At 45.8% G+C, this 16,122-nt stretch overlaps 1 protein-coding gene across 2 annotated transcripts in view; it reads right to left on the bottom strand.

Moving 5' to 3' along the window:
• The window catches only part of diaph2 (diaphanous-related formin 2), a 328,038-nt gene that overhangs the window by 302,194 nt on the left and 9,722 nt on the right, over positions 1–16,122 (bottom strand). For both annotated transcript variants that reach the window (XM_062476107.1, XM_062476108.1), the window contains exons 3-6: positions 14,008–14,040; positions 12,795–12,971; positions 7,352–7,456; positions 2,915–2,935 (exon numbers count right to left, since the gene is read on the bottom strand). In XM_062476107.1, coding sequence (XP_062332091.1) covers positions 2,915–2,935; positions 7,352–7,456; positions 12,795–12,971; positions 14,008–14,040 — 336 coding nt within the window. The remainder of the gene's footprint in view (positions 1–2,914; positions 2,936–7,351; positions 7,457–12,794; positions 12,972–14,007; positions 14,041–16,122) is intronic.

Here is a 16,122-nt window from a genome sequence, read left to right as displayed (position 1 = left end):
CCCAATTTTCTGATTTCACAGATCAAATTAGGTAGCTAAATGATCACCATCAAACACATTTCAGTGACCGTATGCCGTCTTGGTAATGAACACTGCTGGCTGCTTTGGTAAGGAGACCTCAATCCAATCAGGCAAGAGCTCAGTAGAAATCACGTTAGCGTTCTCGCGGGAGGCCCAACAGCCTGTACACACAGAATACATTCCCACCTCCAAAAAAAGGTCATCCTTACAGACCAGTCTTGGCTGCTGTACACAAGGAAAGGTCATGCTGGGCATCTCCGGGGGAGACCAGATGTAATTCATTTTAAATGACAAGCTTTGTCCATTATTCCAGCAAACAAAAAAGCATGATTCCCCAAAACCTATTCAGCTATCATCAAGCCTACAGCCTCCAATCCCAGAGGTCTAAGGTGTTTCTGGCTGACACGTACACACGCACGCGTGCACGCCACGCACGGCAAACCCACACAGACCACCACCACCTGACATCTACAAGCTGGGCCAGCATGTTACCCTGGAAACAAGCCGTCTTAAGGGCCTGTCCAGTCTTGTGGATATTGATCTCAACCACTGGTCTAGAGACAGCCTGTACAGGTCAAGATATAGAACATTCCCTCTCTTCCTTATTTCGCCTGGCAATCCTTGTGTTGAAACCCTCCACAGCGCCATTCAAACTGTGACTCCTCTCCCTCCTCGCTTGTCAATAGTGGTTTATGAAGCATGTGGGGAGGAGGGGGGGACGGGAGGCAGGTTAACCTTACCTTGAACCACTGACAGCGGTATTGATATGGAGCTGTTACGACACGCCGGTTCAAAAGTGACTTCAATCATCTGCGTGGTAAAATAACTTGACCTATGGTCAACAGACTTCAGAAGGGCATCCAGACAGCCAGGCCCAGGCTGGGTGTACTCTGCCTGCAGGCATCCTGATCACCACCTACCAGGGGTCCTCATCTTCCCCTCGGCTAGACGGCAGATGGTAGATGAGGCTCAACAGCAGCGGTGCACACACAGACGCACGGCGGCCGGGGCTGGATTAGAGCCAATTCACACCAGCGCTTGCCCGCCAGGCTCTCTACCTGGGAAGGCTGGGGTGCCAGAGAGATTTCACGGTGCAGACAGAAGAGTGTTACAGGCTCCCTATAGACCTCCCCCCACCACCACCACCACCACAGCCCTCCCCCCCCCACCTTCCCCACCTCCTCCCCTCCCAAGCACCTCCGGGAGGGCTCCCTAGGAGGTGCGCTGACAGCGTGAAAATGGGAATCTGCTGGTGGCGGGGCTGGGGCTGGCTGTTCAGAGCTGCAGCACAGCTAACTGAGCTAAACACTCTCTTCTCCCGCTATGTGAAGGTTTTTCCTTTCAGTGGGGAGGTTTGTGAGTGACAGCTCCTGACTGCAGACCCCAGGTTCAGCCCACTCCACGGGTCGCAGGTGCAGGTTCTCAGAACGAGGTCAGGAAGGTCCAAGGAAAGAGCTGGATGCTGCAATACCCTACGAGTTTACAGATCCTTAAGAGTGAGGGCTGTTTGGAGAAACTTGAAAAGTAGCCAACTGCATCTTAGATGAACAGTTGGAATTTGTGTCATTAAACTCTTTTCATACTCCATTCACTGGACGTCAAAAGCTAGCCCCTACTCCATATCCCCTTTTTCACATCAAAAACTACCCTTGCAGCAGAGATAAGTGGACACAAAAGAGCAGTACAGGCTGGAATCGATATATAAGACTTTGTGGAATGATTCAAAGTGCAAGGTTTTTTCTTGGTACACCAGTGGAGCATGGGCCAGGTCACAGCTTTACCTTGTCCTCATTCCCTTTCAGACTTGTGGTCTCGTTAATCCTAAAAGAGCCCTCCAAAAGCAATAAAACACCTTAGAAAGGTGACAATCCACAGCCGCTAAAAGCAATAGCGGGGCTTTTCAAAAAGGTCCCTTCAATGTGCTGTGCTCCACACAAAGGCAATACAGTAGGACAGCACTTTGAGAGAAATTGCCAGAGCAAATCTGCAATTACCGCATTACAGCGCGGAGAAATGAAGAAGCATGGGCTTGCCTTGGCCAGTGTATATTTATAAAGATTATTAAGGCCGTTTGCAAAGTAGCGGTGGAGAAAGAGAAGTGACAGTAGCAACAAAAACAAGAGTGTACGTTTGTGGGACACGGCTTAATGGTGGCGGATAGTGACGGGGGTTGACAACAAATTCAAATATATTGCCGTGAATCCCCAGCCACTAAATTAAACCAGCTTCACATCTCTGTTGGCGGGAAAAATGCACTCAATATATTTGCCACTGTTGAATCATTTGTGTGTGTGCGTGTGTATACTAAATCTAATTAAGTGGTACATTCTCCCAGTGTGTGCCGTCTCAAGAAAAGAATGAGCACAATGAAAGCCATTTAGATGCAAAACGTTCCAATAAACAGATTAGATTGCAGATTATGATTATTTGCGTAAAAACTATCCCTCATCTCTGGTATTACAATATTTAAATGCTAATATGGGTTAGTCTGCAATCCATATCCAAAGAAAAACAGCTTAAACCAACAAAAGGGTTCCCAGTTCATTTTCAGGCACTATAATTTAGAAATCTTTCATTTGAAAGTGTTCCAATTTACATGCAAGAATTGTGTCGACAATTTATAGCCTTTGCAAATGACAGCACATTAGCAATATCAAGGCTCGAAATTAAAATCCAAAACCATAAAAAATGGCCTCCCTTGCCTTACGGAACAAACTTGACAAGGCTACATCTATTCAAAGGGAGAAAGAGAGAACAAGGGAAGGTTGGGGAAGGTGGAGGAGGAAAAGGGGAGGAGGGGGGGAGGGGGGGGAGCAGGTGGAGGGGGGCAGGGGGGGGGGAGATGCATGAGAAGAACAAGGCTCAGAAGCCAAATAAATAATGGGCTACTTACCGCGACTTTGCTCCCAGTTATCTGCATGCAGCGGTCAGCGAGGAGGAGTTAATGTGTGAAAAGACACAAACAGCACAATCATTAGTAGGCCAGAGTCACCTCTCCTCTCTAGAGGCTGAGGTCTTAGCGCACCGTATATTCACATTACACACTGCCCTCACACAACATAAAGTACTACATACTAAACAGTCTACTGCACCTTGGAGTTAAGTCTTGGCTTACAGTCGAAAACACACGAGAACACAGTGTCAGTAAGTTTGGAAGCTCGGGATTCAAGTTTGGTTCACTTTTTCACTTGACTGCTTTGTGACTCAATGTAGTAACAGGCAGTCAGCATTAGGATTCCACGATGGATCGTTCTAATTGGGAAGTATTTTAACGAGAACAATAAGATACAACAAATGATCCACCCAACAAAACCCAACAGCTGTTTTAGCTCATCGATTGGTGCAGCATTGACACAACAATGAGTCTTCTGTGAACGCATGCAGCCAGCAGATCTGCCTCCAGAGGCCAAAATCAATCCACTGCCATCTGCGCTTGACTTCAGGTGTCAGATGTGTGCGGCCCACTTCACCTCGGGCCAGTGCAGTCAGCGTGATTTGGGGAGTTTAACCTTGTTATCTGTCAATAGTACTGGAGGAGCCGGGGCATTTTCTATTTCGCCTTCACCTGTCTCGCAGTGGGAGGGATTCCGTCAGCCAGGTAAATGCGTTTTCTAATCTGCAGCTGAGTATAGCTCCGTCCCAGCACACTCAGAGAGCACGGCACTGATCACAGGAAGTTACAGTCACACTGCACACCAAGACATCTCTCTCTCTCCCTTCTCTCTCCTTTCTCTCTGCTTCTTTTGCGCTCCCTCTTTTGCTTGATCTATCACACCATCCTTCTCCTCGTGTTTTTCTACCAGCTCACGATCTCTCCTGCTGTTCTCTCCTTCTTCCATTTTGGTCGATACACCATCATCCTCTCTTTCGTTCTCCATCTCTCTCCATTTCTCATCACCGCGTCACTGCTCTTTCTTTCTCCCTCTCCCACTTTGTGTCCATTTGACACTCCGCTTCCCTCTTCCTCACAGAGTTTATGACGGCCATCAAGTCGGCTTTAACTAAGGCTTCACTTCATCACGCACACGCTCCTTTTAGCCATAAATCCAGATTTGCCCTCGTTCACAGATGAATCTAGCATGTCATTGTGTAACTTTGTGGAATCCATCACAGCAACCGCATGTTACTAGGGACCTTGAGTCACAGAGCAGTGAAGTAAAAACAGAGAACAACCAGAAGGACTTTTTATGTTGTTGTTGCAAAGTGAAAACTTGTTTTTCTCTGATTTTTTTCTTTTGTTTTTCACAGCTTGACCAAGATAACAGACAACGTCTTGAAACCTGAGCAGACAGATGTCAGGGAGGAGCCTGAGGAGGAAGAGACCTTTGCTATCCACTGTTTTGCATGAGGGCTAACAACTTGTTCTCGCTGAAAAAGCTTTACTATTCTTGTCATGTAACAAAAATACCTGTGTGGCAATAATTGGACAAATGTTGAAAGTTACTGCTCAAGTGTGATATGGTAATATGCATCTCAAGAGCACCATTTTCGAAAACGGCTTTAGTAAACAAACTTCATCCTGTCAGATTATGAACAGGGAGTATTTATATCCTTTGTTTAACTATCATTAGGATTATAATTACCATTCCTTATGTGTTGGAAATACTTTCATGTATTATTCATTGAAACAGATAACAGTGTGACAGAAGAGAGTCTGCTGTCTCTGAGTAACTGTCAGCTTTCATTGTGGTAAGCAGGAGGCTGTTGGTCACGTTCCTTTGAGACACACGTTTATTTAGACCGGAATCGTCTCACAAAAAAATATATATGCACACTGACTATATATGCACACTCTGAAGCAATATATCATATCATAATACAATTGGTACAAGACAGTGCCCCCTACATCCCAACCCCAAGACCCTTCCCGGACATCCTTACTCATCCTGTGAGACAATGAACATTTGTTTTGAAACCCGAATGATAAGAATAGGTTAATGTCTTTTCTGAGGACAAAGCGGAAGAAATTATTGCATTAGCATGAAAGGAATGCTTTGGCACATTTAATGACAGGCATACATGCAAAAGAAATAGAAAGAAAGCAAGAGAGAAAACAACTCATGCAAAGTCAATGGTGAAGGACATACATTTACTGCTCTCACTGCTTTCCACAGAACAAACTGCTTCTATTCAAATGATCAGGGTCAATCAGTGTAATAGAATTCTCCTTTGAAAAGATATTGCAGTTAGTGTTAAGGGGAGGGAGGCGGTTTGGTTTCAAGGTTATGGCAGGGGCACCCTGGCAGCAAAGAACGGTGGGGGGGAACTTGTCTAGTGATAGACCCAGGAGGTGGTAACACAGGGAGAAAATAGACTACTTGTTTCCTAAAAACTCGTATTTAGAAGTCGTAAAGAAACTCGTAATCAAGTCTTATTTGTGATTATCATATTTTTCTCCTAATAGCTGTGTGGAAATACGCAACAGTCTATCAACATGCTAATGAAGCATTACAGAAGAAGGATGACCCTATTGTGTCAAGGCAAACACAAAGGTTGTGGGGAAGAAATTAAGATACTACTCAACTATTGTGTACCCCCCCATCTCTGGGTACAGCTGATAGTTCTCACACTTGTGAGAAAAAAGTTAGTTAAACTCAATTCACATTATACTACTTGACAGGTTCGAGGCGTGTAGGGATGGATGCAATACAATTGTTTATGCAGAGAAAACTGGAGTAGTGAAGGTTGAATATAGGGCTGTCTAAAGCAATCTCACCTTTCTCAACATCTTATAAGGCTTCATTCAAGAAAGTTAAAAGCCAGGAGATAGGTGGTGTGTTTGAGGGAGTGGATAAGTGAATGGATGAGTGCATGATGTTAGTCCATTTTCCTGTAAAAAGGAAAACTTCCTTTGTAGCAAATCAGGCATACAAAGTTGATTCTCAAAATACTGGGATTCCATGAGGCGGCAATCATCTTTGAAAAAGAAAGAGAACACAAAGCTTGAAGGCACATATTCCCCCTGCGTCCCAGAAACAATCCAGCTTCATCCCGTGGTCTGGAACAGCCGTGTTAATGTCACGCCAGTCAGTCAATCAAATATTAGTGAACATTATTTTCCTAATGCTCAGTTAAACAGTTTGCGTCTCGACCTGGGCTAATTTAGTTCATGCTAAATTGTGTTGAATCTACATACGTGTAAAACAGCATGTGTGAGTTATTGTTAAATCAATTTAGCCGCGAAAAATACTTAGTTCTTCAATTAGAGACCATAGACCTTGAGATGCACACATTTAAGCATCGCTCACTCACGGACTGAGCACCCCAAGGTTTCACCTAGATGAGTTTAATTGGGATTGATAATCCTGTGTCTTCTTCATTTGCCGAAGCCAGTAGGATTTTATTTATTTTTGACTGGGGGATGGGATTGTGCTCTGCCATGTAGCAGACAGCACTTATCACACAGAAACATATATGTCCCCTGGACGGCTAAGCTCATGTTAAGCTGGTTCCCAGCCCACTCTTGTCACAGTGCTGTGTGTGTGTGTGTGTGTGTGTGTGTGTGTGTGTGTGTGTGTGTGTGTGTGTGTGTGTGTGTGTGTGTGTGTGTGTGTGTGTGTGTGTGTGTGTGTGTGTGTGTGTGTGTGCGTGAGAGAGAGCAGGGGGCTAAAATAGAGCCTGGCCTTTTTTTTTCATCTCACCAGATAGATTATCTTATTCATTTGAATAATATATCAGTGCTCACAAAACATAATGGACCCTGTGAAGAATTCAATCATTTCTGATGATCATCATTATTAATAATGCCAGTTAATTAGCATAACAATGAGATGGGTAATAAATGATCATGTCAAAAGGCTGGCTGAGAGTTGGAGTGGCTAGGACAGAAATCACTTCTCTTCTATGTTTCTGTCATTCTCACCTCGGCAAGAAGAACTTCATAAAGAATTCAAGACGAAACCACTGGATTACCGTGGAACGCCTTGGATTTACTCCTCGTATTGGTTTAGAGTGATTGTGTTTCCGATTACCCAGAGGGGAGTGGTGACACGTTCCCAATTCTAATGAATTGATTTCCACCCCTAAATATAAAGACACTGAGAGTGCGGTAAAACAACACCAACACGTTGATAAGCACCCCGAAAAACATCCGGAAAACAGAGAAGCGGCAACCCAAAGACGGAGCTCTAGTCAGAAGACAAAGAAACAGGACGAGAAAGACAGAGAAATTAAGAGAGGGCAAAGGCAGATCACGCTAAATTCATTATTGCAGTGTCTTGGATATATATATTTTTTTTTTTAAACCTCCTCCTCCCTACTAGTGCTATCTGCTGTGATTCTGTCTCACAGAGCCTTGTGGTTTATACAGTGGTAGTCCTAGCTCACTTACAGATTTGGCAGTGGCAGATATGTACTGGACGACCATTTCTCGTTTGGTGCTCAGGTCCTTCCCACGCAGAGGCGCTTTCCGCTCTTCGTTCAAGTTCATGTCCTCCTAAGAACACAAAACACAGGCACAGAGATTGAGTGCACGCATCCTGTTTCTTGGAAATAATCTCGTGCTCTAAGACACTTCATTTATTTGGACAACTGTCTCTCTTGCCTCTTCTTCCCTTTTGTGGAGAGGACCGAGAGGCAGTCGGAGAGAATGACAAGGCCACAGGTATTGACAGGGATAAGTACTGTATCCTCGAAAAACAAGAGGGAGAGGGAAGAGTGGCGTGCATTACAGTTGCGTTATACAGCAGAGAGCGTATCAAACAACAGCAGTATTGTGGCAATGCAATCACTGCTGCGGAGCAGTATCTGAGTCTTATTTGTGTATTATCCATAGGCTACTTTCATTCTGCTTCACAAAAAGGCCCTTTCATGTCAAGGAGATGAGGGGATGGAGAGGGAGAGAGAAAACGAGAGAGCGAGTGAAGACTGGAAAGTGCACTAAAAGGTGGGGGAATGACATGATGATTCAGATGGAGGTAGGATATTTATAAGGTCCACTTTCACACAAAGGGATGGACAGAATGAGACGTGAAAAACCCTGCTCAAGTTTGACGAGGGTGCAGTTCCTGTGGAGCCATGCTGCCCTCTGGTGGGGACCAAGAGAACGGCGCCATCGTGAGGTACCCTGAGATGGTGGTGCACGATGAACGGGCCAGATAATAACCTTGAGGTAAACGGAACAATAAATTACCTCAATAACAAAAATACTCAGCAAGATACAACTGTGAAAACGCCTGGGATTCAATTCCTCTTCCTCTGTTTGGTTTTGTTATTTACTTTGTGCTGAGCGCTAGCTTGGCACACCACTCCAGAGTACCAGGACCCAATCTCTCCCCTGATATTTCCTTTAACCAACACCCCCTGAAGCTGAAAAGTCATTAGCATCCTTGTTGGGGAAAGAGGCGAGGGGGGGGGAGTTGAAACTTCTACAATTGGCACACTTTTTTTCCCTCCATTGGACGAACTGGCAGCAGCTTTTTAATTAATCTCTGAACTCTGCTAATTTGGCTGCTTAATTGGTATTCAATAAAGAGGCAATACATGGCAGCGAGAATAAAGAGCATGTAGTCATAGGGGACGGGGCCTGCGGGGGGGAGAGGGGGCAGCAGGAAGGGGCCAACTGCAAGACACAGCCCACCGCATTCCGCCTCCATATTATTTATTATCCATTATTAATTAAATCCTCATAGGTTTGTTTGGAAGAATCCCATGATGTCTCTGGCTATATCCGCAAAGGGAAGTGAAACGTTCACCAAAGCAACCAAGCCAATGACACGGAAGTTTTCTGGGAGTGGACAAGTCTGTTGCCCTTCCCCTGTCTGGCAGGTGCTAGAGCCAATCACTCCGGGTCAACAGAAAACACTGGAATCAGCATTCAGAACCACTGCTGAGGGACAGCCCATTCAGAGGAAATAAGCACCTCAAATGGGCAAACATTATGAACGGAATGCTGAGCAATATGCCTGCGAACGCAGCTCAACCCTGCGCCAGGCCCGGGCCCTTGGGCATCAGGAGTCGCCCACTGCCAGGGATAATTAACGGACAGCATCATATCTGCCTGCACACCAAATGGATATGGACACCAGCCAAGCTCCTGGATGAGGAAAAGGAGGTTCTGGGGGAGTAGGAATGAGGAGGGTTGGGAAAAAAACAGTTTATCCTCAACTGTGACAAATCGATTATTTTGTCAACTGCCCCCAAGTTTGATTCATGGGGGAGGGCACAGGAAAAGGCTCTACTCCTCACTAGTTTTAGTGTCCTGGTGCGGTCTAACTGCCACAGTATCACAGTGTCTTATTACCAAGAGTACTTCTTCTGGCAATGGGGCATAGGGATATGAAACCCCCAACCAAACTAGCAGGGCATCCCCACTCCAACTCACTCTTTCTCCCTGGCACCCGCTCTGTGACTCTTTAACTCTGATTCTTCTCTTGACACTCTCTTTCTCTGTGACTCTTTTACTGTGTGACACTCATTCTTTCTCAGTGACTTTCTCAGTGACTCTTTGTCTGACACTTTCTCTCTGACAGTCTTTCATGTGGCAAGGGACTGAGGGGAATCTTTATAGGACTAATGGGAAGAGAACTATAGGAATCAGCATGGGAGAAGAGTGATATCAAAGTACTGCTAAATCACAGCCTCTGCTCACGCCCGTCACTGTGACCGTCTCGGAGACACACTCTCCGAGACGGTCACAGCGACGGGCGTGTCAATGGCACCATCCACACACGGTTCAGCGGGTGGTGTCTAGACGGACGGTAAAAGTGACCGTCGGACGTTTGGTGCGTTCCTTTGCGTGTCCCCGAGGCGTCCTCGCCGGTCACCCCAACCTCCTCTTCATCCCTCAGCCTTATCCTCGCAGAGACATCCCGTGTGAATGTTAATGAAAGGGATGCGGCGGGGGGGGGGGGGGGGGGGGGGGGGGGGCGGGGGGGGGCGGCGGGGGGGGATAACCCCTGGCTAAATGGTGATGTAAACTGTTGTGTGCAGCCGTGTCATATCCCGTCTGGCTTGTCTCGCGGCTCGAGGCCGAACATTAAAAGTCCGCCGTTGCCGCTCCTCGCCACGTCTGACTCCTTTCTCCAAGACGCGCCGGGAGGATTTCATCAGAGGATTTACCACGGTGCATTTTTATCAGGGGCTCTGGGGCCCAGCTGTTCACGACGTCCGGAGGAACCAAGGACAACGCACGCAACACAAACTCCTCGCAGGTGAACTGGAAAGTACTGAAAGTTGATGTGCTCTCGCCGAGCTGTGCTTTTAATACAGCCTCCTTCTCTGCAGGCTTGAGCAGTGAGAGGGTGAGAGGGGGAGCTCATTTAGGTTTATCTGTCACAAAGTGTTGCTGTTTTCCCAGAACCTTGACACGACCGTATTATGTGGTTTAGCCAAGCTTTAAAGTTCCCTGGGAGAAATGTTGCCTGCAAGTCATTAAAGCACAGCAGACGATCTTCCTAATACTAACAGGTCAACGCTGCAAAAATCCTCGTCTACAATTATAGATTTTCAGAGGGAAAATATGTGCTAAAAGCAATCAATTATTAAGTGTGGATAGCTCAAATAAAATGAACTTGTTATACATAGTATATTATGAAAATGTAAGAAGAAGAAATAACACTCAAATCGTTCACATATGTAAGGATAAAAGCTGAAGTATAAAGCAGTACTTCAGCTATGCCGGTTGAACACGACTCACATTCAAGCACTGAGCGCATCATACAACTCCTCCAGCTGATGATCCATTTCCAGAGCAAAAGCTATATAGTCTACAAGACTGGGTAACAGCGGCTTCAAAGCCACGTGAAGAAAAAATGACTCCTCTCTTGATTTTATTGCCGTAATTACACTTTGGACGAGCATATTGCCGGCGCGACACACATTTCAGACCAACGCACATGCTTTCCCTGTCGCCCGTCAGCTGGCAAATTGTCTGAGTTTAATGTCACGGTGCTGTGGGCACAAACATAGTAATTGAGAGGTGGGCTGAGTGACGGGAATGTGCACCCGGGCAAGAGAAACACTGAAGAGTCCCAGAAAGAAAAGCAGCAAGCCACCACATCTCTCTGGCCCTGCCAATAAAGCGCATTGTATGAGAGAAAGGTACACACGCACAGCCACTGAGCCCATGCAATGAAGCCAGTGTAATTCAGCTGGCACTTCAAAGAGATGGGCTGAAAGCTTTTTGTTAGATTTCAATCCCCTGGTATACAGGGGAGAAGGCCAATTTCTATGGAGTAAAAGAGGCGATCGCAAACGAGAATTCGACCTCACCAACGGGAAGGAGTCGAATTTAAAACCTGTGTTCTCAAGAGAAGATGGGGTTTTTAACAAACTACAGAAGAGGCACATTGGAAATGTCCCCACCGTTAACCATTCGTCCCAGCCACAGGGACAGAATTCTAGATTCCGGAACAGTAAGAAATGATGTTGTTTACGGAACAGGTACTGTAACTGTACAGCACATACTGCAAGGGAAAAAAAGAACTTTGTTCCACCATTAACACTTACTAGTGTTGGAGAGGTTAACAGGAGTCAGGCTACAAAGAGATGGATGGGAGACTTGAAGGAAGATCAAGCACCACAAGGGGGCAGGGTTGCGCCTCATCATGAGACTTCAATAGGAGAGGCTAATAGACAGCCTGTCTTTGCTCAATTCCTGTTGTGTCGGGAACTTGCATGGACGCATTGCTACTACAACTAACCATCAAAATATTTCAAACCAAAGTACGTGTGATTATAATGACGTGATTACTAATGTGACAAGAGTGGTGTGCTTTGATTAATATGGGTAGATTCATGGGAACATGTCATTATTTAACAACTTGGGATTGGCCAAAGTGAGTGACACTATTTAAGTGGACTGTAATTGAAAGCGCGGGTGACAAGGTGACAAGTGGCATGACGTGCCTGAGTTCACAGCTGCATCGTGGCACGAACCGGTGATGAGCTGCTGAAGGATGTGGTCGGAGGGTGGTGACAGCTAAGTGGTGAGGAGAGAAAGGCTTGAACCCACACACTGGGTTCACACCAAACCCACAACGCCACCTCAATCTCTCTCTTCCGCTGGCACGAAAACACCACAAATGAAAGACTTTGAAACTCCCAGAGCTGGCAGTCATAACAACCGAGGTCAGATGTAACAAGCTGTTCACTAGAGAGGCCCATCAGGCCATTTTGTTCGGTGGCAAATGTTTCGACTGTTTGTGTAACTGGAGAAGTAGAGAGGGGCAGGGCAGGACGGGATCAAGGAATCAAGATTCTCTCTTCATTTTCAGAACATCAACTTGAAATAACAAGGAGGGTATTAAATATCAAGCTATTCACATTCCATATATCACTACTTGGTGTGATATGATAAGAGGTAAAAGGCCTATTACCCTATTCTAAATCCGTTCTGGGGGCATGGGTATTCTCTAGCCACCGTGAGTAGAAGAGAGTGGGGGTGATTAAGAGCGGAGCCAAGTGAACCTGAGGCCCGATGCTAAGTAAAGAGTCCCGGCAGCGTGACACCCATCATTCCTGTGTCAGGGTTTGATCCGAGTGCTCTGCTAAGCATCCGAGTGATTCGAGAGCTGTGACGCGCTCTCTGTGCACTCGAGCAGGTAAGTAGAGCAGGGCGGTTTGAGACTGAGGGGAGAGCCGACTGCAGATTAGAAACAAGAGACGTTAGAGAAACCTCATGTCGACAGCTGATTTTTGGGGTGACAGTGACTCATTTCCTCTCGTCAGCAGCGGTGTCGCGCCACTAGGTGTGTGACAAGTCCGGATACAGACGATAAGAGAAAGTTCTGCAGTTTCGGGGAGGGGGGGGGGGGAGATCTCAAAAGACTCACCATCATCTTCTCAAAGAGGTCGTTGATCTCCTTCTCGGAGAGGTTCATGGAGCGGTCGTCGAAGAGGGGCTGGGGCGAGGGCATCTCCGTCTGGATGGACAGGGGGTCTGTGGAGTGCTGGATGAAGGGCTTCTCCTTCTTCATGCCCGTCTTCCTGAAACTGGTGATCCGATCACGCTATGGGGGGAGAGAGAGGGTCAGGGTCCTGAGGAGGGAGATCAATCAACTCACGATATGGCGCTACTGGTTCACTACTGCTCTACATTGCCTACTGGGCGTCAATGACGACGAATTGAATGTTCATTACCTGAGTGTACTTTGCTGGGATCATGAACAAAAAATCGTAAGGAACTGTTTTGAACTAAGAAATAATGCCTTTCAAAGATGGCACAATGCCGTTCACACAAGGTAAGGGGAACTTACTGTAGAGTGAGATTTATGGATTTCACTTACCTTCCCAACGGTCACTTACCATTCCTAACAGGCTTCTTGGTAAGTGAGAGTTACTGTAAGCAACATATGCTTACCAACATATGCGTGTGCAAGACATTAGAGCCGTTTTCATCTTCTCTAACTATGCAGATGAATACAGCTGACGCTGGATAAAGAAGCTGTACAATGTGTGATGCTGAGCTAAAACAGACTAATGTTCTCCACTGGAGCAGAAGAGAGAGACTGGGTTCAAACGAAATGCAGACAGCATGTCTGTGTTACTGGGTCAGAGAGAAGTAGAGTAGCATGCACCAGTCACTGTTAGTGTTTTACCACAGGCTCAGGAAGATTTAGGAGTCATGCTTATGTTGGATGGATGGATGGATGGATGGATGGACATACTTCAAAGGATGAATGAATGCACGTACTTGTGAAATGCAGACAAATCTAATGAAGTTAGATTATTTTAAAAGATGGCACTTTCGTTTGACTGAAAGATTTGTGGAAGGACGGACACAAGCCAAGACTATGTCAACATATCATACAAATAAACATGTTCAGCATGGGAACATGTTCAAACTGGGACCTAAAGGGTGGCTTTGAGGGACACAGCTTTTAATTAACTTCCTAAAATAGGCCCTGTCATGAAGCAGCAAATATCCCTCTTGTATCATTGATCCGTCCACAATGTTCAGTTCAACATCCAGTGCATATGGAACACAAAAGAAAAGAGACAATGATGCAAAACCAAAACAAACAAAAAGAACAAAAAGCACCTTACCATATCATCAGCCAAAGTTTTAATGTGTATGTTCTGTTGAAGGGAAGGCACAGTATAAAAATGTGGTCCAACTAAAAATGACACCCAAAAAAAGTGTGTGGCCTGTATGTGTGTGTGTGTGTGTGTGTGTGTGTGTGTATGTGAGGGAGTTCATCCCTCACACACAAATCACACACATGAAAAAGTGATCATACGCCACTAAATGATAGCATGACGAATTCCACTTCAGATTGAAGGAATGACGCCCAAGCAGCAACCCCATCTGAAGCATGCAGGCCAAAAGCGTGACTGACGACAGGTGCATCGGATACCATTGCTTTCACAGCTTGAAGATGGTGTTAAAACATTACACCTTGAGCCACCTTCATGGAGAACTAAAACAGAAGGCCTTACACACGCAAACAGGTGGCACACAAACAGCCCAATTGATTGGTCATTGCCACAAGCAACAGTAAAACAAACCCGCAGTCTCCACCCCTTCCCAACACAGTTTTAGTAGTCCACATGTCGATCCCTCCTCACTCCAATCCAAACCTCTTTAACTGTGTTCCAATCTCCTCTAGACACTTTAAACAACGTTAACAGGCCCATTTAAAAACACCCCACATCTCCAATACAGATGCTTGTCTTGTGTCAGACACAAACAGGCAGGCGCTGCCAAAGGCCCGTGGCTCTGCTAAGAACATTTGTGATGCTCTCCGTACAGGAAGCAGCGTCGGCGGCAACAACAACAACAAGGTGGCAGCATATGCTGCAGCGGCGGGCTGTGACGCGCTAACGAGCAGGGGGGATGTGGGGCTGCTGGGGGCCGTAAAGTAGGCCTCCCCCTGCGGAGATTCACTCATTGGCAAATCTCCCGCTCCACATGCCGGCTAGGAGACAGGGTTCTTTTCTGCCCCTCTGTCAGACACACACACACGCGCGCGAGCTGCTGCCTCGTGGCCTCAGGCCAGGGCCTGCAGAGAGCAGACACGCTGTGACGTCTCCATCACACACAAGCTCTGCTGGGGACTGTCAACAGTTTGGAGGTGTAATGCATTGAGGAGGGAGACACTGGCTTTGAAAGCGTGAGCCTGGGAACAGGCACTGAACTTACTGACCATTAATGTGGGGATGGGTATAGCATCAGACTGCAGGCAGAGGTCCCAGGTTCTAATCACCCCGAGTACTTTGCTTTGGATATAGGAATTTAATGAATACAATCCTATTAAAATTACAACTTCACAATGATAATCAAGAGGATGCATGCTTCTCCAAGAGAGAAGTGGATTTGCATTAACACCTAACCCACAACTATGCTTCTACAGTTGCTGTTTAAAATAGGAGTCGCAAACCTCCCAAGGACCAACTCTTTGCCTGAGCTACACCTCATTGCGATGCTTTGCAATCACTACTACAGCTTAGAAATGTAAAAAAATTATAATTTGTTCTAATGGAACACATTTTAATCAGTTTAACAACAAGTGAACCTCTGTTAAGCTAAATTGTTTTGACTTCAGGGAAAGCCATTAGTATACCTGTCCTTGGTCATTATCTTGGCAGTATTGCAATGCAAATCACCATGTTGCCAAATAATTAGGCTGCTAGTCCTCTGGGCTTCCCCAGCTTATTAAAAAAAACTAACTTCATCATAATAAACGTTTCAGCAAGAGAAAAACATTTGTAAATAATAACGCTTTATTGGCCCTCGGCCCCTTCCATATCAAAATAAGAATTTTACACAATAAGGGTCAATAACAGAGAAAGCTAAAGTACATTTTACAATTTAAAGAGTTCAATGGCACCAGTGTTCCAGGTTTCGAAATGTGTATTTTGGCCATCCCTTAACATGTATGAACTTGTCAGAGCCAAAGGAGACATTGGTATGAAGCCAATTAGCTGTTCTAAGACATAGCCTATTACAAAAGCCCAAAGTTGCAGCATTGTTTTTCTAAATCGGGAGAATAGGGTTCAGATGTAACAACAGATGTGGGTTCTTTCAAGCCACAACATTAAGTGTGAGTGTTTTGCTCCCGCTGCTATGTAACATTCCAAATTCGACACATGCAAAACGGACACACAGTTGATGAGATCCTGTTTCATCTGATACCAGCTTTATGTTTCTCTCGAATGTGC

Source organism: Osmerus eperlanus, chromosome 13, assembly GCF_963692335.1.
Source record: "Osmerus eperlanus chromosome 13, fOsmEpe2.1, whole genome shotgun sequence".
Lineage (NCBI taxonomy): Eukaryota > Metazoa > Chordata > Actinopteri > Osmeriformes > Osmeridae > Osmerus > Osmerus eperlanus.
The sequence above is the reverse complement of the archived record's forward strand: the minus strand, read 5'-3'. Positions and strand labels throughout refer to the sequence as shown.